The sequence below is a fragment of the Rhincodon typus genome, chromosome 24, assembly GCF_021869965.1.
Source record: "Rhincodon typus isolate 14 chromosome 24, sRhiTyp1.1, whole genome shotgun sequence".
Classification (NCBI taxonomy): domain Eukaryota; kingdom Metazoa; phylum Chordata; class Chondrichthyes; order Orectolobiformes; family Rhincodontidae; genus Rhincodon; species Rhincodon typus.
In genome coordinates this window covers 9,896,562-9,923,002 of record NC_063355.1, presented here as the reverse complement: position 1 = coordinate 9,923,002, position 26,441 = coordinate 9,896,562, and the positions used below count along the sequence as shown (strand labels likewise).

At 42.1% G+C, this 26,441-nt stretch overlaps 1 protein-coding gene across 6 annotated transcripts in view; it reads left to right on the top strand.

The window, feature by feature from the left end:
• LOC109919925 (solute carrier family 2, facilitated glucose transporter member 11-like) overlaps positions 1-26,441 on the top strand; it is a 59,229-nt gene that overhangs the window by 21,899 nt on the left and 10,889 nt on the right. For all 6 annotated transcript variants that reach the window (XR_007264642.1, XR_007264641.1, XM_048611337.1 and 3 more), the window contains exons 5-10: positions 618-742; positions 1,958-2,087; positions 4,325-4,473; positions 14,796-14,983; positions 21,181-21,291; positions 24,864-24,965. Coding sequence is in view for 4 of the 6 variants with exons in the window: in XM_048611337.1 (XP_048467294.1) it covers positions 618-742; positions 1,958-2,087; positions 4,325-4,473; positions 14,796-14,983; positions 21,181-21,291; positions 24,864-24,965 (805 nt within the window). In the remaining 2 variants the exon portion in view is untranslated. The remainder of the gene's footprint in view (positions 1-617; positions 743-1,957; positions 2,088-4,324; positions 4,474-14,795; positions 14,984-21,180; positions 21,292-24,863; positions 24,966-26,441) is intronic.

The window sequence follows — 26,441 nt, the reverse complement described above, 5'->3', positions numbered from 1 at the left end:
AAAGCACCTGGCATTGGGAAGGAGGTTTGAGATGCAGATACTCATCCCCCACCCTTTCCTCCGACTCCCCTGATCCTCTTCCATGGTTCTCACCTCTCCATCCCACCCTGTCTTCTCTCCCCTTTGGTCTAGGTTAGCACAATGATCCTGGGCCCTCTAGCTGCCAGCTACTGCTGCTCCCAGCACAGGCACGAGGAGCTGCTGGCCTCTGATTAGCTCTCAGCAAGCAGGACTTTGGCCGCTGGAGGTCTTTGATTGCGTAGAGGGCCTAATTCAGTGCCTGAAAGGCACATGATTCCATTGGACATGACCTCCCCCGCTCACAGAGCTGGTGGGGCTTACCCGATGGGACCTCCTGCCCACTACAGAACCCTGCCCAGAATGTGCAGTTACCGAATCAACACGGACTACAGACTGGATCTAGGATCTTCCACAGCACCACATGGAGGATGAATCAGGGATAAATCCAAGTGCCCCTCAGTTCCATTGAAATAAGTGTGATAATTGGAGTGTGAATCTAATTTCCTGAGTGGAATTTATTGCAGTTGTGATTATGATAAGGTGGAGCTACTTTCATCATATTTTACTAACTGACTTTCATTGCTTTCTATTTTTAGGAGAAATTTGTTGCTGCTAAGCAATGTTTTCATACTGGTTGGTGCTTTGTTAATGGGGTTAAGCAGAGCAGTCAAATCCTTTGAGATGATTTTAATTGGGAGACTCTTTGCCGGAATAAACGCAGGTATCTTTTGTCTAACAATTTAAGATTGCATTCACACTGGTTCATGCAAAGTAATCATACAGGCATCAATGGAATAGCCCAGAATGAGATGGAGAAAGAAATTTCTCCAAGCCATTGTTGTTTTAGAAGTAATTTAAAGTTCAGCATTGACGTTTTGGAACCCCTTAACTATGCATCATTTTTTGTTTGGAAATACTCCAGCTGATCAAAGGTTCTGTACTTCAGCTCAATTGAGAATTATCTTTATATGGCGGCACGGTGGGTCAGTGGTTAGCACTGCTGCCTCACAGTGCCAGGGACCCGGGTTTAATTCCAGCCTCGGGCAACTGTATGTGTGGAGTTTGCACATTCTCCCCGTGTCTGCGTGGGTTTCCTCCGGGTGCTCCAGTTTCCTCCCACAGTCCAAAGATGTGCAGGTTAGGTGGATTACAGGGTAGGAGAGGATGGGTCTTGGTGGATTCTCTTTGGAGGGGCCGTATGGACTTGATGGGCCAAATGGCCTGCTTCCACCCTGTAGGGATTCTATGATAGTGACTGTTTACAGAGCCATCTGCATTGCCCTGTGCTCGTCAGTTGCGGAACAATGTACTGCCTTAGGGTCTTGTGCTGGGAGAAACAAAACTATCATGTAGAATTTGGTCCGGTACTTGGCACAGTTTGGGTATAATTAGTTATGTTGGCTTCAGAAGAAGTGGAGAGCAGAATCATTTGGGTTTTGCCCCAGTGTTCTCCATCCTCTGACTCTGAAATAGCACATCTGAATGGTGAGCAAAGATCTTCCCCTCCCCAGAGTTAAAGTGTCTGTCGACTCACGGTCTTCAAGCTCAAACTCCAAGAACAGGCAGCATTTAGAATAGAGCTGCTTCATTATTCGGTAGTTTTGAGAGAGCTGTGGATAAATGAAGGCAGAGGGACAAAATGTAAGCACCACTATTTAACATAAGGTGATGCCCAAACTATAATCCAGTACATTATAGATCAGGGTTATAGGCTGCATTAATGCACTGTTATGGACAAAAATGGATAAAAATGTCCAATTTCCTTATCCTTTCATGGGATGAGATTGTCATAGACAAGGCCAGCATTTGTCCATCTTTAGTTGCCCTTGAGAATGTGGCGGTGAGCTATGTTTTGAATCTCTGCTGTCCATTGCTACAGATTTGTTTATCCCTTTAATCTTGGCTCTCACAAATTCCCTTTTCATTTTGCTGTGAGGTGTGGGAATGAACATTAACCCCATGTATCTTGGTGAGAGTGCACCAAAGGAAATCCGAGGCATGGTGGCCCTGTCGTTTGCTCCATTCACTGCCGCTGGGATAGTATTGGGACAGACCATGGGACTTGGGTGAGTCATGTTTCCTCCTCAGTGAAGATAACTGTGCATTCTAGAGATTAAGGCTTTAGTGTAAGTTTGTTTCGTTTTCACTTGTTCCCACAGGAGGCGGGTTGTTGTTGTAATGAAACCTGACCTTCCATCTTGTGCACATTTCCAATATGTAGACAATACCTTTGCATTTTTTGCATCTACAGCTGTGTGTAAGGATTTTATTACATTCGTTGTCTGTCTCCATCCAATGCTTAAATTCATTTTTGCAATCAAGCAGCTGAATGTACTCCCTTTCTTCGACGTGCCATTTGAGAAAACTGTGATTGGTTTCTCCACTCTTGTCTACCCTAAACCTATCTTCAGCGCTCGGTATGTTTTTATCAGGATTGGCGTGATCAGTCAGGCCCTAGCCACTTGCTCAGGTGGTAAACTTGATGAAGAAAAGGAATATACCAAAACTATCCTGCAGGACAATGTTTGTCCTGATCAGCAAGGATTAAGGAGATTTGCAAATGGGCAAAGCCCACCACCATCAGACCTGGAATGTGCCTGGTCACATTACTCCAGGAAGGCAAAGCACTGTAAATTAAAATATTGAACACGTTAAGGTAGCCATTTCATGCTGCTGCTGTGCAGTGGTTACATGAGTTGGGGGGGTATTACATTCAGTCCAGAAAGACTTTTTGCCTAACTTACAATCCTAAAATAATCACTAAAACTCAAAACGTGGCTCATTTAATCTTGGTAGAAACAACCCGTGTTCACACACTGGGTCCCATTCTCCACAAATAGAAACAATATGTTCAAGAAATGTGTCTCTTTTGAGTTGCTTGGGATTTCTGCATGGCAACGTCTTGGCCAATCAGATTCACATCAGGTTTATGGGAAGGCAATGCCATAACGGTAATATTATTGGACTAGTAATCCAGAATCCCAGGCTATTGTTCATGGCTTCAAATCCCACCATGGCAAATAGTGAAATCCAAATTCAATATAAATCTGTAATTAATTAGTCTCATGGCATCCCTGTAACCACTGTGTATTGTCTCATGTGTCACTGTGTAAAACTCATCTGATTCACTGATGTTTGCTAGGGAAGGAAATTTGCCATCTTTACCTGAATGGTCTACTGCAGATCCACAGCATGGCTTTGCTTGACCTCTGGGAAAATTAACAATCAATACTGGTCCAGACAATGACACGAGCATCCCACGAATGAGAAAATATTCAACTTGTCCTTCAATCAACATCCTTTTCTCCTGCAGTGTAAATTGCTGTGTTTGTTTGAAATGTGGTATTCTTGTGTTTGTCCTGATGAGTGCAAGACGTAAAGCTTTGGTAACATGCCATGTTTTAATCTGTTATTAATTATACATCAGGCAAAGTAATATCTATTACTTAAAAAAATCCCAGTTAAAGGTAGTGGTGTGATTGAATACGAAATATGAAAGATCCTTTTATTTTGTACATTCACCTCGGATTGGGAAATGACACAGAGCGATAGCTGCACCTCGCTGTCACTTACATACAGGAGTTTAGTATTCATTCCCATACCTCTGAACAAATGACAAAGGGAAGTTCCATGATTTACAGTCAAAAGGCCAGACAGATCTGGACATTCTTATTTTATACAGGACTGTGATTCCTTTCTGGGTATCTGTTATACTCTTGATAAACTATTTGAGGTTTGTTTAGATCCATGTCTCTATTTCACTATCAGGTTCTTATTATTCTAACACCAATACCATCGGAACCTAGTTTTTATGCTGCATACTAACTATAACCCATTGTAGGATATCCATTGTTTCTGTTTATATTTCAGAATACGTTTTTAATATGTTCCTGTTAGTGCAATGATGTGCCATTATTCCTGGTGTTACGTCAATAACCATCAGCACATCTATCTCTACAGTGTAAAAATTGTTGCATAGAAAAGTATTCTCCATACTTGTTATTGCCTGTTGCATGATATCTGTATCATCTCAGTTTGGTTATTTATTATTGAATAGTATGGTAACGGTAAATGTCATGCAGCTGTCGCTGTGAACCAGTTCTTAGTCAGAGGTGAATGCTTTCTAGGAATGGAAAGCAAGAGGATCTTTTGATGCCTTCACATTCAATGATCAACCTGACTCCTTTATCCTGTACCTGGGTTTGTGATAGGATCTGTATTGTATTTACTGCTCACAGCTGATAGCATGAAGTACAAGGTGTAATCTTTAGGAAATGAAGTCATTTCCTCATGCTAATTACAGAGAGATTTTAGGCACTGAAGAATTGTGGCCTTTGTTACTGGCGTCCTGTGCAGTACCATCTCTGATTCAACTCCTCACTCTGCCATGGTGCCCAGAGAGCCCCCGCTACCTGCTGATTGACAGGGAGAACAAGAACAAGTGCATGAAAGGTAAGCGAGTCACAGAAGGAAGAATGAATACTTTTTGCGCATTGGTTCAGAGTTTTTGGGAGTAGCTAGAGTTGATGTTCTCTAAGTGATTACACCAAGCAGGCCTTTCATTATTTTAAAACACAGAGCTATTTGTATTTTCTCTGCTCAACTCTGCTCTGTAAGTGTTCTTTCCCCAAAACCTCTGTCCAAAGGGCCTGTAGCCCTCTGAATTCCCACTTGAGTGTCCATCAGTAAAGTCACCATAATCCCAGAAGACCATAGGGTTGCTCTGTCATTGCAGAGAGACAAGTGACTGTGGTTTAACTTGAGGGTCACCACGCCTTTGGGGCAGGAGAGAGGCTGAGAAGGAGGGACCTTCATGGTAACCTCGTCCGATGCAGGAATGGAACCCACGCTGTTGGTGCCAGTTGTCTTCACGTACGCAGTTTGCCATTCTACCTATCAGTCATCATCTCATCCTGATGTAAACTTCCTTTTTTAAATCCATACAGAATCCTGCACATTCCTTGATAGTCAGGGTCCTCTGGACATGTTGGTTCCACTTTCAGTTTCACAGGGACCTGTTGGCCTGCACACAGTCTACACTAGCAAGCTGCTTAGGAAGCACAGTCACACCTTGCAGGATGCAGCAGGGATAGTTTGCGTGCACGGAGTTAACGTTTTGGGTCCGGTGACCCTTTCTCAGAACTGTGACCGAAGGGTCACAGTTCTGAGGACGGGTCTTTTTTTTTTTTTTTTTTTTTTTTTTTTCTCCTTCACAAATGCTGCCAGACCTGCTGAGCTTTTTCAGCAACTTTGTTTTTGTTCCTGATTTACAGCATCCGCAGTTCTTTTGGTTTTTAACTGTCACTAATGGTGTGTTGAGGTGTTCTTTAATGCAGGCAGGCTGCTTCTCATGCTTATCACCTGGGGATGGAGGAGGATAAGAAGGGACATCTTGGTGAATAGCACAATGAGATGTCAATGTGGCAAACGTGCTACACATTTATTCAACCAAAAGGCTACGTCAGCAACTTCTCAGTCCAGTCAAAATAGGGACTGCTGTTAGTCAGAGGGTGCGGGTACTGTCAGCCACGGGCACAGCCTACACACAGTCCACTGACTTTGTCAAGGTCACTCGTCTGCTTGGGACTCTGATCGTCAGGGACTCTGTCCTCTGCCAGTCCAAGGTATGCTCAGTGGTCAATCCTGAAAGACCAGCACAAGCAGTCTGGGGGCTCACAAATTCCCAGACGGAGAGTTGCAGACACAGGCGTGTGGTCAATCATGCCTAGAGGCTGCTCGTTGAAGATGGTCACAGGTCTAGGTCTAACACAGTCCGGGGATTTTGTCCATAGAACCTTCAGAAGGGTTCAAAGTGGAGTATGTAGGGATGGTGGGGTGAGTTACTGCCAGCACGGCTGGGGAAATCAATGCCAGGAGCAAGAAAGCAGGGGCATTTGCAGAGGTGGGGATAAGGACAGTGGCAGCTGGGAAACTCAAAGTGAATTGGGAGGGAGGGGTAGGTAGAACAGAATTGGAGAGCACGGTGAGCCATGAGATGATGTTTTATTGGCAATTTTCGACTTGCCGTTGGAACTTACAAATTGAATTTGAATATCTCAATAACATGGAAGTTAGCAGCAATGATGTTTCAAAAGGCCACTACTGGCCGAAGGAAAATCACTGTTTGTCCAACCTCCAAGGACGTGCGAGAGCCACACAACATCACTTCCTCATCTGTCATGTAAGAGTAACAATGGTCTGTACCGAATGCAGTGAGGAGTAAAATGCTTGGAGTGGGAAGGATGTCAGATCGCTGTCAGCACTCATAGAGAGTCATACAGCGTGGAAACAGACCTTTCGGTCCAACCAGTCCACGCTAACCATGTTCCCAAATTAAACTAATCCCACCTGCCTGTACTTGGCCCATGTCTCTCCAGATCTTTCTTATTTATGTACTTATCCAAAATTTCTTTTAAACATTGTAACTGTACCATCTTCCTCTGGAAGTTCATTCCACACATGAACTACTCTCTTTGTGTAAAAGAAAAATGCCCCTCATGTCCTTTTTAAATCTTTCCCCTGTCACTTTAAAAATATGCCCCCTAGTATTGAAATCCCACACCCTAGGGAAAAGACACCTGCCATTCACCTTGTATATACCCCTCATGATTTTAAAAACCTCTATAAAGTTAGCCCTCAACCTCCTTCGCTCCAGTGAAAAAAGTCTCAGCCTATCCAACTTCTCCCTATAACTGAAACCTTCCATTCCAGGCAATATCCAGGTAAATCTTTTTTGAACTCTCTCCTGCTTAATAATATCATTCCTATAACAGGGTGACCAGAACTGGAGACAGTACTGTCCTTTTCTGTGATGTGGTGGTCACTCAGCAAACACAGCACATTTGCCAAGTCGCTGCACAAGCTGAGCCTGAATGTAGATGGATGATGGAGACGTGTCCAGTATGTTTCACTGTGTGGAGAAATGTGCTCAGCCCTCATCTGCAGGACAAACCACCCCTGACTATTCTGACAGCTAAGAAACTCTTGTGTTCCTTCTATTCCCAATGCACATCTTTTCCATTGAGAGCCATGGGCCCTGCCCTCGATTGCAGTTTGGTTGCTGTGGCTGCCTACCTAAGAAAGTGAGAACTGAAACAGGAGGAATGGGGCCAATAGCAAGCCCAGAGCAGTAGCAGGCCAGTGCAGAGGACTAGGTCACAGCTACAGGCCCAAAAGGATGCATCGGGTGCAGAGGAGCCCCAGAGTTTTCTGGCCCCACTCTATTTCCTAGGGGTGAGTGAGGTGCAGTGTCCACACAGACCCCATATGTCCTGGGACTGGCAGAACTTTGCTGGATGCTAGAAGGCTGCAGCAGAGGGAGGTCATCCTTTCCTTACAGATCTGAAAATCACTGCTGCTGTGAACATGTATGTTTGGGTGTCTCCCCACCAGGGAGTGATGGGAGACCTGTGTGGGATCTCTCAATGGTGCACCGATAATGCATCAGGATGGTGACCAATGCCATTTCTGTGAGGTCACACCAGCTCGTTTTGATTACGAATGCGGTCAGTGCTGCAGCCTGGTCAGGAGGGTTCGGGAGCATAGCTGGCTTCCCCCAGGTGCAGGGTGCCAAGGACTGCACACACGTGGCACTGATACATACACTGACACGTATCACAACTCTCTGCATTTCATCAACGGGAAAGGGTTCCATTCCATGAACGTTCAGGTAATCTGTGGAGATGTGTGCCCACTACCCTGGCAACTGCCACGACTCCTACATCCTGAAGCACTCTCGTGGACATGGTGCGTTTGACAGTCTGGGTGCCTTTCAAGGCTGGTTATTGAGGGCAAGGCTACTCTCTGTGACTGTGGTTCACGACACTTCTGTGCAACCCCTGACTGATGCAGCGCGCAAGTTTAATGATGCCCACCCAGGACCATGGTGGACCAGAGTGTAGGGCTGCTGAAAATATGGTTCCTCTGCTTGGAATGCTCTGGAGTTTGGAAGTATTGTCCAGACAGAATGTGCCACATCATCCTTTCGTGCTATGCCCTGCACAATTGGAGCTGGCAATGAGGCAACGTGCTGGATACTGAGGAACTGGGGGAACAGGAGCAGTCGTACAAGGAGGAGGAGGACAGCATGCACATTAGTCAGAGGAAGCTGTCATTGTCTGCTCAGCTGTATCGGGTGTTACAAGCCAGACAGAACCTCACTGCAAACCCCCCCCACCTCGTTCCCCCAATCCCCCAATCCCAATTCCAATAGATTTGAGAGCTGGGTGAAGCAGGCAATTGTTGACTGTAACATAATCTTTAATCATTGTGCATTGTGGGAATGAACTTCAGCCTCAATTGGATTTTTTTCTTTTCCTTTTGTCTGGCTATAAATAAAAGTTCATGTTTATACTTACTTGCCTGTATAATGGACATGGGGGTCAAGGTAGCATTGACTGAGAGGGTGTTCAGTTTTTGGGTGACACTAGTCTTTCAAAGATGGCATGGGAACAAGGGTCACTGGCCTTTTGGCAGATATCCACTGAGTGGCAAGTTGTTTGAGGAAAGTAGGTGGTAAGATGGGGCTGTAATTGGACGTGTTGGATACCATAGGGACGTGATAGGTAGTTAGCCAAGTCTGGTAAGCTATGGTGAGAAAACACTTTAGACATTGTGGTGAAAACCCTGCAAATAAACTAAACACAATTTGGACTTGGCCGAAACAAAAGAAGGTTCAGCCCAATGAGTCTTTCTTTCTTGCTGGGATAAATCTTTGCTGAGAGTTACTAGCTCTTCTTAGAAGTCTGTCACTGTATCTCTAGCGTCCTGCCTTTTGACCCAGGCCACCAGTTTACTTTAGCTAGCTCTGCCTTCGTACCCTGTCTTTATTTAGATTTAAAATACTGATCTTAGACTTACATTTCTTCCGTTCAAACTGAATGTGAAACTCTATCATGTTAACGATAGCTGTGACCTACAGGTTGCCCTACCTTAAGGTTATTGTTTTAAAACTGGCTTATTACCAGTCTAGAATAGCTGCTCCCTGGTCAGCACAACATTGTACTGCTTTAAGACATTGTCCTGAATACAACTGTGTGAGCTCATTTCCCAGACTATCTTTGCCAATCTGATTTGCCCAATTTATCCACGTTTATTCCAGTCATCTTCTTACATGCCCTATTTCTTTCTTTCTGTGTATTCTATCCTACATTGTAACCCCTGTTATGGGTCCTATAAGCTACTCCTACAAGTGAACAAGTTATCTCTACTCAACTTAATTCTATAATGGTGTTTTTTTGAGCTAAGGTTATCTCAATGGCATTCTTAACTAATGGAGCATTGGAAAATGCTGAATTTGGTATAAGGAGGCTTAGCACTGCACTTAGAAAAGCATTATATGATTAGAATGAATCAATATGATTTTACTCCTGGGAAATTCTGTTTGTCAAATTTATTAGTACTCTTTGAGGATGTAACCAGTTGGGTAGAAAAAGGTGTCCAGTAAATGTAGTATACTTGGAACTCCAAAGGTTATTCAATAATATACCACACAAAAGGTTAGTAGGTGACATAAGGGCTCATTGAATTGGGAATTATACATTAGCATGGATAGAGAATCCCTCAGTAGACAGGAAGCAGACAATTGGCATAAACAGGTCTTTTTCAAGTTGACAATAGTGGAGGGCTCTGAGGTTCAGTGCTGGAACTCCCGTTATTTATAGTCTATACTAACAACTTGGACGAAAATACAGAAGGTATTGTTTCTAGGCTTGCAAAGCTAGATGGAAGGTGAAGTTGTGGGGAGGGCACAGAGATCCAAACAGAAATTGACACATTGAGTGCGCAACAAGATAGCGAATAGAGTATAAAGTAGTGAATTGTGAAGTTATTCAACTTGGCTATAAGAATAGGAAAGCAGAACATTTTTAAGAGGTGTAACATTTGTAGGCTTTGGTGTCCAAAGAGATTTGAGTGTGCTCATAGAAAAATGTAGAAAGTCAACATGCAGTTGTGGGAAACAGATAAATACAAATGGCATGTTTTCCTTTATTGCATGGATATTGGGAGTACAAGAATAAGGAATTCCTTCAAAATCGTACAGGCTTTTGCTGAGACTATATCTGGACTACCGCATATAGTTTTGACCTCCATATTTACAAATAGACAGTACTGCGAGGAGGGTAGGGTAGTGATCATTGCCTAATTTGGTCCCTGGGCTGAGGAGGTTGTGCTATGATGAAGGGAGAAGTAAATAGGGTCTATATTCTTTGAGATTTATAAAACTGAGAGGGGATCTCACTGAGGCATAGAAGATTCGAAAGAGTCTTATAAGGTTAGATGCTTTGAGATTGTTTCCACTGGTCATGGAATTTGAAACACAGGGGCATGGTCTGAGGATAAAGTGCTCATCTTTTAGGGTGAGATAAAGTGAAATTACTCCACTCAAAGGACTGTGAATCTATTGAATTCTCTGCCTGAGAGGGTGTGGAGTCTCTAGCATTGAATATATTTAATGCTGGGAGTAACATATTTTTGATGTCTCAAGGAATCGAAGCATATGGGGAGTGGGCAGGAAAGTGGATTGAAGCCCAGTATCACCATGATCATATTGAATGGCAGAGCAGACTCAATAGCTCATACGGTCTGCTGTTCCTATTTCCTGTGTTCATATATCTTTTAAAGAATTGAATCACCCCCCCACCCCCACTTAGTTTACTACGTTAATCTTTAGTATACATTCCCCCTTTGCATGTATATCAAACAGTAGACTCACCAACTTGTTACTGTCTTCTGCTGGTGTCTTTTAATTAATTAATTATAAAGTTACTACTCTTGGATTATTTAAAACATTACATTTTTCTAATTTCTAACCCATGCTGTCTAAGAGCAGTTACCAACCAATCAGCTTACAACATTTCCTGGGATATCAGTGTTCACTTTTTTTTCAAACCTGGGGCCTTCCTGGACTCCCTCTGCCTCTCACTCAAAAAGGTAAGCTCTGTAGGCTTCACACCTCGGGCTGTATTTTATCAGTTCCCTGGTGTAGGGAGGTGATGGCCTAGTGGTATTGTCACTGGACTGTTAATCCAGAGATCTAAGTAATGTCCACGGGACCTGGGTTTGAATCCTGGAATTGGAATTCAATAAAAATCTGGAATTAAGAGTCTAACAATGACCATGAATTTACTGTTGATTGTTGGAAAAGCCCATCTGGGTCGCTGATGCATGTTAGGCAAGGAAGCTGCTATCCTTGCCTGGTCTGGCCTACATGTGACTCCAGACCCACAGCAATGTGGTTGACTCTGAACTGCCCTCTGGGCAATTAGGGATGGGCAATAAATGCTGGCATAGCCAGTGACACCCACGTCCCATGAATAAATAAAACAAAATATGGCTCCCTCAAGCCTACTGTGCTTTGCCTTTCTCCCAGAAGGCAAGGAAAATAAACCAGGAAATGCCAACTGCAGTTGATCAGAATATACAAAACAGATTATATGAACTTTAATTAGTGTGAATAAGTGAGGAGGTAGCTAAAGTAAGTGTTGGTCTCTTAATTGTAGAGGCAGCAGAAATTATCAAGGGAGATAGGAGATATGTTGATCAAATTTTGTTCACTGTAATAGGCACGAATTATATAACAGCAATAGAGGGTAAATTAGAGGCAAAAAAGAACATACGGTATTTAATATCAAATTAATGTCAGGAAGGATATTGGAGAAACTTAAGGGACTAAAAGCTATCAAATCCCTAGGTGTGTTTATGGAACAAGCTGCCAGAGGAAGTGGTGGAGGTGAGTACAAATACAACATTTAAAAGGTATCTGGTTGGATATGTGAATAAAAAGGGTTTACAGGGATATGGGCCAAATGCTGGCAAAAGGAACTAGGTCACATTGGGATGTCTGGTCAGCACGGATGAGTTGGATCGAAGGGTCTGTTTCTGTGGTGTATGACTTTATGACTTGATGACTTAGATTCTTGGGTTCTAAACCAGATAACTGCGAGGATGGTGAGTGCTCTGGTTTTGATATATCAACAATTCCTGCATTTTGCAAAGGTCCATAGGGACTGGAAGTTAACAAATGTAATACTGCTGTACTACTGAAGAAGCGAGAGAGAAAAGGGGCAACTTGCAGGTCAGGTAATCGAAAGCCAGTCATTGGGAAATACTGAAATTTGTTATTAAGTAAATCTTAAAAATGTATTTAGAAAATCAAAGAATGATCAGATCAAGCCAGTATGGTTTTCCAAAAGGGAGATTGTGTTTGCCAGATTTATTAGAGATTTTTGGGGATAGAAGGGTAGATAAAAGAGAGCCAATTGAAGTAGATTACTTATATTTCCAAACTCATTAAATTATCACAAAAGATTAGTGCACAAGAGAAGTGCTCATGGAGTTTGGGAGAATATATTAGCACTGATGGAGGTTTGGTTAATGGACAGAAAGCAGAGTGTAGACGTAGAAGGAGCATTTTCAAGTTGGCAAACTGTAACTATTGGAATGCCACAAGGATCAGTGCTGGTGTCTCAGCTATTTGCAAGCTATATTAATAATTTGGACAAAGAGACCAAGAGTTATCCAGGTTTGCTCCAGTACTGAGGAGGGCGTCAAGAGGCCACAAAGAAATATGGATGTGTTGACATGGGCCAAGGAGTGGCAGATGGAGTTTAATTTAGATAAATATGAGGTGCTGCATTTTGGAAAGGCAAATCAGGGCAGGACTTACACACTTAATGGTAAGGTCCTTGGGGGTGTTGCTGAACAAAGAGACCTTGGAGTGCAGTTTCATAGTTCCTTGAAAGTGGAGTCACAGGTAGATAGGATAGTGAAAAGGGTGTTTGGTATGCTTGCCTTTATTGATCAGCGCATTGAGTATAGGAGTTGGGAGATCATGTTGCAGCTGTACAGGACATTAGTTCAGCCACTTTTGGAATATTGCGTGCAATCCTGGTCTCCTCCTGCAGGAAGGATATTGGGAAACTAGAAAGAGTTCAGAAAAGATTTACAAGATGTTGCCAGGGATGGAGGGTTTGAGCTTTAGGGAGAAGCTGAAGAGGCTGGGGCTATTTTCCCTGGAGTGTCAGAGCTGAGCGGTGACCTTATAGAGGTTTATAAAATCATGAGGGGCATGGATAGGGTAAATAGACAAGGTCTTTTCCCTGGAGTGGGGAGTTCAGAACTAGAGGGCATATGTTTAAGGTGAGAGGGGAAAGGTTTAAAAGGGACCCAAGGGGCAACTTTTTCACACAGATGGTGGTGCATGTATGGAATGAAGTGGTGGAGGCTGGTACAATTACAACATGTAAAAGGCATCTGAATGGGTATATGAATAGGAAGGGTTTAGAGGGATATTTGCCAAATGCTGGCAAATGGGACCACATTTATTTAGGATATCTGGTCAGCATGGATGAGTTGAACTGAAGGGTCTGTTTCTGTGCTGTACGACACTATGACTCTAAGTGAGTAAGCAAGAAGGTTGCAGTTGGAGAATAGGGTGAGGAAGTGTGAAGATATTTGCTTTGGCATTAAAAATAGAAAGATTTTTTAAAAATCTATAAAACTTCCAAATATTGATGTTCAGTGAGACTTGGACATGCTTGTACAAGAAACACAGAAAGAAAGCATGCAGGTACAGCAAATAATTAGGAAGGCAGACAGCATGTTTGTCTTGTTTGGTAGGACATTGGAGTGCAAGAATAAGGAAGACTTGCTACAGTCGTATAGGGCTTTGGTGAGACCACATCTGGAGTATTGTGCTCAGCTTTGACTTCTATATTTAAGAAAGGATATATTTGTATTGGAGCCAGCATGTCTGCTCTGTTTCTGCTTCAAATTCCAGAGTCCCAACAGTGGTCACTGAAAAGTACTGTTTTGTCTAAAGCTATGGTTAGATCCTATGTGCAGTACTCTGTTTAGTTCTGGGAACTCACCTCAGTAAGTGCATGTTGGCCAGTTGTGGATCTAAAAGGGCTAAATTATAAAGACTTGTTGCAAAACTTCAGTTGCATTCCCTTGAATATTGACTGTTTTAGGGAAGGTAACTTATGCTGCAGTGATAGGGACACAATCTTTGGGTCAGAAGGTCTGTGTTTAACTTTCACCTATGCCCGAGGTACGTCATAATGTTTATGAACGGGTTGATTAAACATGTTTCGTTTTTTGGATTGTTGAAGGGTGATATCATTGAAAGAGAGAAACCTTTCTCATACAAAAATCTGTGTTTTCTTGTTTTAGTCAGGAGTATTAAGAGCTGTGGAACCAAAGTGTTTAAATTGACATAGACTGCAGATCATCTGAAATTTAATTTAATGGCCATCGACGTTCAGGTTCCTCTGTTCCTAACTATAACACTACTGGCTGTCTGATTTTTGACAACCCCTACCCTGTTAGCAAAGTAGTTCATAAACTGACTGACTATATAGAAAGTTGACACAAGCTTGAACTAGCAGAGAGTGGCCCTTCTGTCTCTCAGTGGGAGGTAGTCTCACCCCCAAGAGCTGCCAGGCAATCCTAGCAGTTCCAGCGGCACCCAAACTTGGTACTGGACACTGCTTGGATTGCAGACGGTACTGCTATGAAAAGAACAGTGGATCCCGGACTTTGCCTTGTGTGGACGTGATAGGCCAAAGGGCCGCCTTGCGTGCTGTAAAATCTCTGTGTCTGTCTATGAGGTAAGTCAGGAAGGGGGTGGAGGCCAGGAGGTGGGTGCAAAGCATGGTATCATCTTGGGAGGGTGCCCCACAACACATGAGGAGCCCTCCGAAGAGATATCCCCCTCCCTCCCCCATTCGTTCATGCCTTTTCTCATTTCACATGCCCTTCTGCTTCTGTAGCCTTGAAGAGATTACGTGGCGATGTTGACCTAACCACAGAAATGGATGAACTTCTGGAGGAACAAACTGCACTCAAAGGTCAAAATGCAAAAGGCCTGTGGGACTTGTTCCAAGACCCTTCTGTTCGCTGGCAGTTAATCATCACCTTGGTGCTGGGCAGTGCCATACAGTTATGTGGGAACGATGCTGTAAGTAGGAATGACATCCACTGGATTCTCCACACAGCTGGAAATGTAAAAAGAAATTGTTGCTGGTATAAACTTTTACTCGTATGTGTGGTGAGGATTTAATTTTTCCTTGCCACTGCGTTTCAAAATACATTTTGGTGGGAAGAATGAGGTGAAATTATATGAATTAAGTGACACAGTTTTTAAAGAGGGTGTAAGAGCAGAGAGACCTGGAGGTTCACTTACGCACATTGCTGAAGGTGGAAGGACATGTTGTGAAGGATGTTGAAAAATCATAATGGATCCTTCAGTTTATAAATATAGGCATAGAGTACAAAAGCAAGGAAATTGTTGTAAACCATTACTAATCACTAGTTAGGCCTAGGTTAGTGTCTTGTCCCTTTGTGGACCACATGCGTTACGAAGGATGTTAAGTCCTTGGGGATATATCAGAGAGGTATCAGAAATAAGGGATGTCAGTTATGCGGAGAGATTCGACTAAGATTGTTCTCCTTAGAGCGGGGAAGTTTAATGAGAAATTTAATAAAATACTCAGAACGTAGAATGTAGATAGAAGGGGGAAAAGAAAAGTGTTTCTGCGAGTCGGAGGATCAGTAACAGAGGATATAGCTGTAAAATAGTTGGCAAAAAAATTCCAAGGGAAATCGAGAACATTTTTACACAGCAGGTTGATATGATCTGAAACACAGGGCTAGAAAGGCTGCTGGAAGCATATTCAGTAGTAACCTTCAAACTGAAAGCACTTGAAAAGCAGCAATTCGCAGGGTTTCGGGATAACAGCACGTGATAAAAGATAGCAGAGATCCTGTGTATGTTATGGAACATTCATGGGGAAAGTAATCTGGGGCTCCGCTCATGCAGATAATGGCTCCGCTCATGCAGATAATGGCTCCACTCATGCAGATAATGGCTCCAGTGCAAACAGACTGACCATCTTTAATATCGCATGACCAACTCAGTTATTTAACTGTGCATATCTCAATGCAGTGGCGATACCAACGTCTGGTAAAGATCACGCTGACCATTGGGCACCAAGGAGTTTATTGACAGGGAAGCCAAAAGGTAGATCTAGTATGGAAGTTTATTTCCGAGACTTTGGGAGCACACCCTTTATCGGTCTTTCCAGCTATATCCTGTATTGTTCAAGTTACTGCACCTCATCAGCTATCCAATGAGTCGAAAATTATAGAGTTGAGTGGCTGCCCATTCTAGTGTCTTTGCATAGTTTACCAGGAAGTACTGCCTGTTGTCACATTGACGTTAATTTTGCTGTGACATTGCATCTAATTGTGTTTGCCATTGACAAGATTTATTAATAATTTATTTTCAGTGCCGTGGAGTTTGATTGACAAGAATTGACAATTAGCAGATTGTTGAAAAGATATTTACATGCAAGACAGTATTTGATGACAAGGATAGATTGTATCTATGTCTACAGAAAGGAGGATTGTGCCACATCATTAACAGACTGTTAGAATTATTTCTGCCATTAAAAAGGGAGATCAAGCAAGTCTAGGGATGTAGAGATAATTAAGCTCCATGCGAGTGGTTTATATTGGCATCTTTACGCAGATGCAGTAGAAAAACATCAAGAAACTGAAAGGGTAATGAAGAATAGGTGAACCTGATTTCAAAAGGAAAGGCTGCGTTTGGCCAATCTTATTTTTGTCTTCTGAAGAGGTAACAAACAATAGAAAAAGGTAGCACATTTCATACAATCACAATTTTACAGTGCAGTAAGAGGTCGTTTTGACCTTGTGCCAAATTTTGGCTTTTTCCCTATAATGCTGCACATTGTTTCAATTTAAATCATAATCCAAGAGCCTTTTGAATGCCTCAATTCAATCTGCCTCCACCACATGCCCAGGCAACACATTCCAAAAGCAGACAACTTGCTGTGTGACAACATATTTTCCTCACGTTTGCTTCTTTTAATTTTAAAAACATGCCCTTTGGTTCTCGAACCTTTTACACATGGGAACAGTTTCTCCAGATCCACTCTATCCAAACCCCTCATGACCTTGAAAACGTCTATCAGACATGCCCTCTCCAAGTAATATAGTCCCAAACTTCTCCAATCTGTCCTCGTAGCTGAAATTTCTCATCCTTGGAACCATTCTTGTAAATCTTTTCTGCACTCTTTCCAATGTATACACATCCTTCTTAATGTGTGATGCCCAGAACTGTATGCAGTGCTCCAGCTGAGGTCTAAGCAGCATCTTGTATAGGTTCAGCATAGTCTCCCTGCTCTTGTACTTTATGCATCTATTAAGGAAGCCTAGAATACCGTATGATTTATTAACAGCTCTCTGCCTGTCCTGCCACCTTTAATAACTTATGGACATGGGTTTCCTAGGTTGCTCTATTCCTGCACACCTTTTAGAATATTTTACCCTGCCTCTCCATGTTCTTTGTATTAAAGTATATCAGCGTTCACTTATCCAGATTGAACTTCATCAGCCACCTATCTGCCCTCTCCACCAATTTATCAATATTCTTTGAAGTTCTGCGCGGTTCCTTTAATTAATGAACCCCCTATCGCTATTGCTGCTCCTTTCTTCTTCCACCAAACTGGCTACAATATCAAAAGGAAAGAGTAGGTGCTAAAAAGTACTTACTCAGACTGGCCAGATGTGGGAATTCTGCTCCACGCGAATCACAATTGTGCAGAATTTACGTAAATAGCTTGTACTTGGGAATTAAAAGCACTGTATCAAAAACTGCACCAATACCAAAGTGGGGTTGTAGTTAATACTGAAGATAACTGTGACAAATTACAAGGCATTGTTAACAGTCTTGCAGAATGGCTGTTTAAACGGCAAATAAGTGACAGTATTAGGTCATGAGATGGTACCAATTGGGTAGGAGGAATCATGAGGCCACCCACTATGTAGGGAACAGGTATCTTTACATGATAGATGTGCTGGGGGAATCTAGAGGTACAGATTCATAAATAATCAAAAATGAAAACATAAGTTAACTAAACCATTAAAATGCTCACAATGCGTTGGGGCTTGTTTCTAGAAAAAGAGAATTCAAAACCAGAGAAATTATGTCAAACTTGTATAAACCTTGATTTGACCATGCAAAGTACTATGCAGAGTTCCCTACCCCAGTACAGCAACAAAGACACAAAAGTTCTGGAGTTGCTTTTAAAAAAAAGTTTACAAGGATCATATCACACAATGGGAATACCACCACCTGCAAGTTCCCCTCCATCCTGACATAGAAATATATTGCTGTTCCTTCACTGTCACTGGGTTAAAATCCTGGAACTCCCTCCCTAATGGCATTATGGGTCTACCAAATGGATTTTTAAAATATATATTCATTCCTGGGATGAGCATATCGCTGGCTAGGCAGCATTTACTGCCCATCCCTAATTGCCCAGAGGCAGTTAAGAGTCAGCCACATTGCTGTGGGTCTGGAGTCACATGTAGGCCAGACCAAGTAAGGGTGGCAGTTTCCTTCCTTAAAGGACATTAGTGAACCAGCTGGGTTTTTCCTAACAATTGACAACGGATTCATGGTCATCATTAGATTCTTATTTTCTTGTTATTGTTGAATTCAAATTCCACTGTTTGCCATGGCAGAATTCAAACCCAGGTCCCCAGAACATTATTGGCCTGCTGTGTTCCTCCAGCTGCACACTGTGTTATCTCTGACTCCAGCATCGGCAATTCTTACTATCCCCAGAACATTAGCTGGGTCTCTGGATTAGCAGTCCAGTGATAATACCACTGGGCCATTGCCTCCCCAGCAGCAGTTCCAGAAGGTAGCTCACCACTACCTTCACAATAAATGCTGACCCTGGCCAGCAATGCTCACACCCCACAAGTGATTTAATAAAAAAGAAAAATGAGGTCAGGATACAATTGAATGGGGGAGGTAATGGCTTCGTGGTTCTATTGCTAGACTGTTGATCCAGAGACCCCAGTGATGTTCTGAGGTCCTGGGTTTGAATCCCCCATGGCATGTGGTAAAATTTGAATTCAATAAAAATCAGAAATTGAGGCTCTAATGATGACCATGAAACCATTGTTGATTGTTGGAAAAACCCACCTGGTTCGCTAATTTTCTCAAAGGAAGGAAATCTGCCATCCTTACCTGGTCTGGCCTACATGAGACTCCAGACCCACTGCAATGTGTTTGACTTTTAACTGCCCTCTGGGCAATTAGAGATGGGCAATAAATGCTGGCCTAGCCAGTGATGCCCTCATCCCAGGAATGAATACAGATTTTTAAAAAGTCCATTTGGTAGACCCATAATGCCATTCTGTGAACCCTCCTCCTGTGAATGAATAAAAAAAAACTATCAGTAGAAACTGAATAAGCTGAGTCTTTTCTCTGAAGGTCTTTAAAACTGTGAAGGGATTTGATAGGGTAGATATGGAAATTGATGCTTTTACTTGTGGGAGAATCCAAAACTCCCAGATATAAATGTAAAATAATCATTAATGAATCCAAAAAACAGAATTTAAAAATAGTTTTTTTTCCACTCAGAGTGGTGATACTATGGATTTGCTAGAGTAGAGAGTAGTTAGAATGAATGAATTCTCTGAAACTATCTCTGAATAAAATGGAAAGAAGCAGTGCACTCTTAATGGTAAGGCAGATATTTCTACATTCTGCAAGTCAATGCCTGATTATGAACTCCAGCCCTGTGACTCACAAGAAACTGGATACTTCATGTACTGAATCCAGTTGGTGTGACCTTCCCCATCTCTCACTTCACACATTGTGCTATCTGTAAGATTTATGTGAGCTGTACAAGCTCTGCAATGTTGACAGATGAAGAAAACACTCAGCTATTTGCCATAGGTAACAAGGTGTACAGTTGGATGAATACAGCAGGCCAAGCAGCATCAGAGGAGCAGGAAAGCTGATTTTTCGGGCCTAGACCCTTCTTCAGAAACGTCAGCTTTCCTGTTGCTTTGATGCTGCTTGGCCTGCTGTGTTCATCCAGCTCTGCACCTTTGTTATCTGAGATTCTCCAGCATCTGCAGTTCCTACTATCTCTGAAGCCATTTGCCATTACTGTTTTTAACATTATCTAGGAGATGTTAAGAATAATGAGGCATAGATCTAAACTGCTATCAATCGAGAGAAAATTCCAACATTATTTAACAACTAACTGACCTTACTTTTCTAGTTTGGCTTCCCCATGGAGTAGCTGACAAATGACCTTGAAAGGAACAAGGTGCTTTGGCAGTTACATATTGACCCAGATTTTCCAGTGGGAGGATGGTTATTGCAGCAATACAGATTGGAGATGTGAATCAGGAAGCCCTGGCATACCTCACTGTATGGGTTTTGCCTTGGAACAGGAAACATGGATAATTAGCTGGTGCCTGGGAACATCCGAAAGGATTTCCAGTTCTGAATGAGAGTACTGCAATTCGCTCACCTGTTTAGTGACTCAGGAAGTGTTAAAGGGATTAAAGTATGCTCTAACTCCTGGTTAATGATAATACTGACTCACCCACACATCACTGACACTCCCAACCCTGCTCTTACCCCTGCCTTAACACACCTGTGATCTGAACCCACCTGACCACCAACTTCCCCCCGAACGACCACTCTGACATCCACCTCGACCAGACAACCTAGCCTCATTACGCTCCCATCCTGACCAAACAGCCCCACCTAATTTCTCGATTCTACTCTTCCCCACCAACCTGACTAATTCCCTGCACCTTAATCAGATCTAACCAAACAACTCGACTTCCCACCTGCTGTCTCAGTGACCTGTTCCTCCTACCCCCTGTCCCATTTGACATCTTGGCCACTGTCCCACCTGCAAATCTGTTACCCTAACCACCAGTTCCCTGCATAGTGCCACTTATCCAAATGTCATTCTATCCCTTAACCGTTTGTCTCATCCTCCAACCCCTGACCTCCCTCACTCACTCAAACCCATTCACTCAGAAGTGTGTAAAATATATACATCTCACCCTGTATATCATGAGGAATCACAGATCCTGTATATATGATAAAGCAGACTGTGTGTGCATTATATTAAACAATGGCTGTCACAGGAAATAGCAGACTGTATGCATTGTATCATATTGTACAGTGAACAGTAGGCCCGGTCTACATATGCATTCTATACATTTTATTGCGTGGTCACTATATTAGCAGGGCATGTGTATATTTTGTTGGACTCAGACTTTAATGCTGTTTTATTTTCCCACCAGATGTATTTCTACGCTGTCTATGTGTTTACTGCTGCAGGAATTCCCAATGAAAAGATCCAGTATGCTACAATTGGAACGGGGTGTTGTGAGTTCATCACTGCAGTAACAAGTGTAGGTACTGGTTTAATTTTGCTTTGCTTCATCATTGAGCAGTTCTTTCTTTAATTCATGCATTAATTTATTTGCTCATTAGCTTTTTTTGTTGCGAATTACAGTGTGCACAATGCCTCCAGAGTAAAATCATCTCCCTACCTTTCATTTTGGCTCATGATCAGTTTATGAAGCAATTTAGTGGTTCTCAAGGCTCCCTGTTCTTAGGATTGATAGGCATAATGCACAAGTTGAAGTGTGCTATTCACAGATTAATATACAGACTGAAGAATATTATGTCGTGTAGGTAGGGAGGCATTGCTTTCAGGACAATATGTTAGGTGAACTGAATTATGTCCAATATTGGGTTCTGTGCTCACAAGGTGTTATTTGCAAGATACTAACAGACTGGAGAGAGTTACGGGATAAGACAAAAAGTGTGAATATTTTGAGAATTAAACATTGAATCTAGGAGTAGACCATTCAGTCCTTCAAGCCTGCTCCACAATTCAACACACAACCTACCTGCACTCACGTACTGGTTAATACACAGACTGAAATGCTATACATAAGATAATGTAAACTTAGAAAAATTCTGTCGTAGTTTCCTGTATAGCAAGCTGCTCATTGTTAAGTTTTATTTTATAATAAATGTCTTTTTTCGTTGGTTATCGCACAAACTGCGACAGGTGAAAAGTCTCCCACTTTAGTACAATAAGTCCTTGAATAAGCAAAAATAATGTATTTAAACATTACACGAAGAATGTTGAACTATTTAGGGATAAAGCTGAGGCAAACCTAGGAGTATAAATATTGTGTTAAACATGTCCAACTACTGAAGAGCAGCAAGTGACTAAGCCAATAGAATTTTTAACCACACCCCTAAAATAATAAGAAATAAGACGAAAGGGTAATGTTCAAACTGTGCAGTGCTTAGGTCACACCACACCTTAATGTTGCTGATCACCAGGAAATGAAAAAGATGTTTAAATACTGGAAGCAAAAGTAAGAACCCCTGCTTGCACTTGTGTAGCCTGGTAGCCAGTACCAGTTGTTGTGAGTGATGAGAAAAGATGACGCTCCGTGGATTTTTATTCTGAAAATCTAAAAGGTGATCTTATAGGGATTTGCAAGATTGTTAAGGATGTAGAAAACATTAACCAGGAACAGTAAATTAAATTGATTCAGTGTTCAAACTGACAAAGTAATTTTATGAGTTTGAATGTTTCAGGAGAATTTTACAAGGCGATCAATGTGAGCATTCCCCTCTTCTAGCATTTTTAGTGGTGCAGCAGGTGTGAGAGAATCTTATTTTTCAATATTAAAAGCTGCTCTGGGGAATTGATAAACATTTGCAGTAGGTACTTCCTGTACTATATACAATGCTCCTACCAAAGAGGCAAAGACAGGTCAATCCACATCATATTGTTCCCTACCTCCAAGAATGCCCTCTGTAACCAGTTAGAGTCTGAGAACCAAGTTGCATTATTTGACACAACAATGGATGAACACTGCAGGCCAAGCAGCATCATAGGAGCAGGAAGGCTGACGTTTCGGGCCTAGACTCTTCATCAGAAAATGCATTATTTGCCAGCCATTTAATGTAAATAGAAGATCAAACCATTCACTGTAATAACATTTATCAAAAACACTTGAGCATGAATGATAAGCAGATTCATTGTCACAGACTTACAACTCTTCATTGCAATAATAACTGCTTAGAAATCTGCTATCATGACTGATGGCACAAAATTCTTTTTTGCACAGTGTTTGACATGGTGAATAAACTTTCATGTAGAGTAACAGGCAAAAGCCCCGGACTTGTTTAGGGAACAGTTGAATTTTACAATGGAGTGTCATGGATAGCTGCATCAGGACATGTTCCATTGTTTTAAAATTGTTTGGTGACCTTGTATTCTGTTACTGTCATAAGTAGTGAATGAATCACTGTATTGTGCCAGATCAAATTGTGCATGATTTACTGCATAGGTTCAGGTATGACCAGATTACTGACTAGACTATTGCACTGGTTCAGATTAGGCTAGGCTGTGAACTGGCTACTAAACTGTCCCAGGTCAACATGCACATGTTACTACACCACAATATTATACCGTGCTGGTGTGTGAATATACAGACTAGCACAGACTGTAACTTAACATTGAATGATATTATGACCTAGATTTTCATTATAATCAAAGCAAATACATGAATAATTTAGTCTACAGTGCAAACTGTAGAAGTATCCAAAAGGCGATACCAAATTGCAGATCACAGTAAACTCAGAATTGGGGCATCGGTACATCATTGAGTCATCGGGTCATACAGCATAGAAGTGCTTTGGCATATTTAGTTTGCATCAGTCAATCTACACTAATTCCACTTTCCAGCATTTGGCCCATAGCCTTGAATGTTATAACATTTCAAGTGCTCATTCGTGTACTTTTTAAAGGTTGTGAGGTGTCCTGCCTGTACTGTCCTCCAGCATGTGCATTCCAGATTCCCACCACCCTCTATGTGAAAGAACCTTTCCTCAAAGCCCTTCTAAACCCGCTGCCTTTCCCTTTAAAATTATGTCCCCTTATTGACCCTTTAACTAAGGGAAATAGCTACTTTCTAACCACCTTATCCATGCCCTTCATAATTTTATACACCTCAGTTAGGTCCCCCCTCAGCTTTCTCCACTAAAGAAAACAACCTGAGCTTATTCAGCTTCTCTTCATAGCTAAACTGCTCCATCCCAGGCAACATCCTGGTGAACCTCCTCTGCACCCTCTCCAGTACAATCACATCTTTGTTAAAATGTGGCATCTAGAACTGAACACAGTATTCCAGCTGCGGCTTAATCAAAGTTTTGTTCAGCTCCAACAAAAACCTTCCTGTTCTTATAATCTGTGCCACAGCTGATAAAAGACAAGTGTCCCTTATGCCTTCTTAACTGCTGTATTAACCTACCCTGCTGCCTTTGGGGATCTGAGGACATGAGCCCAAGATCTCTGTTTCTCTGGGCTTCCTAGTTTCCTTCCATTCATTGACTACTTCCTTGTCTTGTTACTTCTTCCAAAGTGCATCACCTCTCACTTTTCAGGGTTAAATTCCTTCTGCCATTGATCTGCCCACCTTACCAATCCTCATGTCATCCACAAGCTCCTCCTCCCCCACTTTCTCACCTGTATTGTTTTATATATAACACACACAATCAGAGACCCAACACACTCCCCTGTGCTATGTCACTGGTCACCAGGCCTCTCAAACAGCCTTCTACCACCACCCTCTGACTCCTACCACTAAGCCATTTTTGGATCCAACTGACCAAGTCACCTTGGATTCCATGTGCTTTTACCTTCTTTATCAGTCTCCTATGTTGTCAAACTTGTCAAAGGCTCTGCTGAAATTCATGTTAACCACGTCAACCGAACTACCTTAATCCACAGGGATTGGGTTTATGCTGGGCTCTATGATTTGCTATTATTTGGATAATGTGGTAGTTTTAACAGAGTTTGCAGCATATTATACCAGGCCTGTATGGTTTATTACCTTCACTGGAATAGGTTGTGGAAGAAGGCGTGAGTAATTCTGTGAATTTCCTTCTTCAGAACCTGTTTATTGATCGGATTGGTCGCAGAATGCTGATTATGGGAGGCTACAGTTTGATGGTTGGCTGTGGAATATTGTTCACCATCTCTCTGACGCTCCAGGTGAGTTGCAGCCTCTTTCGCACAGTTAAAAGAAACCGAGATGTTGACTTACCTGCTCCTCGGATGCTGTCTGACCTGCTGTGTCTTTCCAGCCTCACACCTATAGACTCTGGCTTCCAGCATCTGCAGCCCTTATTGTCCCCAAGGTTGGATTTAATGCATTTTCGGAATGTGATTTGCAATTTCAGGACAACTTTATGTTGTTTAAGACAGGCTCTTGTTCCAGATTGTGTTTTCACTAATGGAAACAGTCTGCTGAAATGGAGTGGTTTTCAAAATTCTCAAATGTCTTAAGGCTGTACAGGACATGGGTGAGGCCACTTTTGGAGTACAGTGTGCAGTTCTGGTCACCCTGCTATAGGAAGGACATTATTAAAATGGAGAGGGTGCAGAAAAGATTTATCTGGACTGGGGGGTTTGAGTTATAAAAATTGACTGGATAGGCTAGGATGTTTTTCCTGGAGTGTAGAAAGTTGAAGGGTGACCTTATAGAGATTTATGGTATAGATAAGGTGAATAGCAAAGGCCTTTTCCCAAGGGTGGGGGAGTTCAAAATTAGAGGGCATATTTTTAAGGTGAGAGGAGACAGGTTTAACATACCTGAGGTGTTTCTCATTCACACAGAGAGTGATTCGTATGTGGAATGAACTGCTAGAGGAAGTGGTAGATGTAGGTATAGTTACAGCTTTTAAAAGACATTTAGATAGGTTCATGAGTAGAGGGATATGGGCCAAATGCTGGCAAATGGGACTATTTAGTTTGGTCAGCATGGACGAGTTGGACCGAAGAGTCTGTTTCTGTGCTGTATAACTCTATGATTCCCAGTACAAGATGTTTTCAGTTGTTAAGTTACAGGAATGATGTCGAAACAAGCATGTAACATGCAATTTATAACTCAGCTCAGCTTCTGCCCTCTGGTGTCCAGCATTACATTTTGCACGTTCAATTTCTGGTTGATTTTCAGATTGACACAATGATGACCAGTGTCAAGTTTCTTTAAAGGACTCATGTTTGCTGACAGGGAAGCTCTCTCCTCATGAGGAAATCCAATGAATGCTTTTATTCCTCCCACCAAGTCAGTGTGAGGAATAAATAAACGTGTGCAGAAAGTGCTTTATACTGAAAGCTTTTGTCACTTTTTTGAGGAGCCAAGTAGATATCGTCTAAGGAGTTATTGTCATTTTGAACAGAATAAACTCCTGTAGTACCGGTTCAGTTCCATCAGGTCTCAGTAACCTATACGTGCTTAGTTGAAGTTTTCTACCAATTCCCACTACTGTCTGATCTTGGTAAGTGATCTTTTCAAAGTTTCTGAACGTGGTGTTATCCCCTCTCTTTCTCATAATAGATGAAGGACCTAAGTGTAATGTATCCAAGTGGGAAAGTAAATTGTGAGCAGAATGTACAGAGACTCCAAAGGAATATAGATAGTTGAAGTGAATGAGGAAGAATACAGCAGATGATGTATAATGTCGA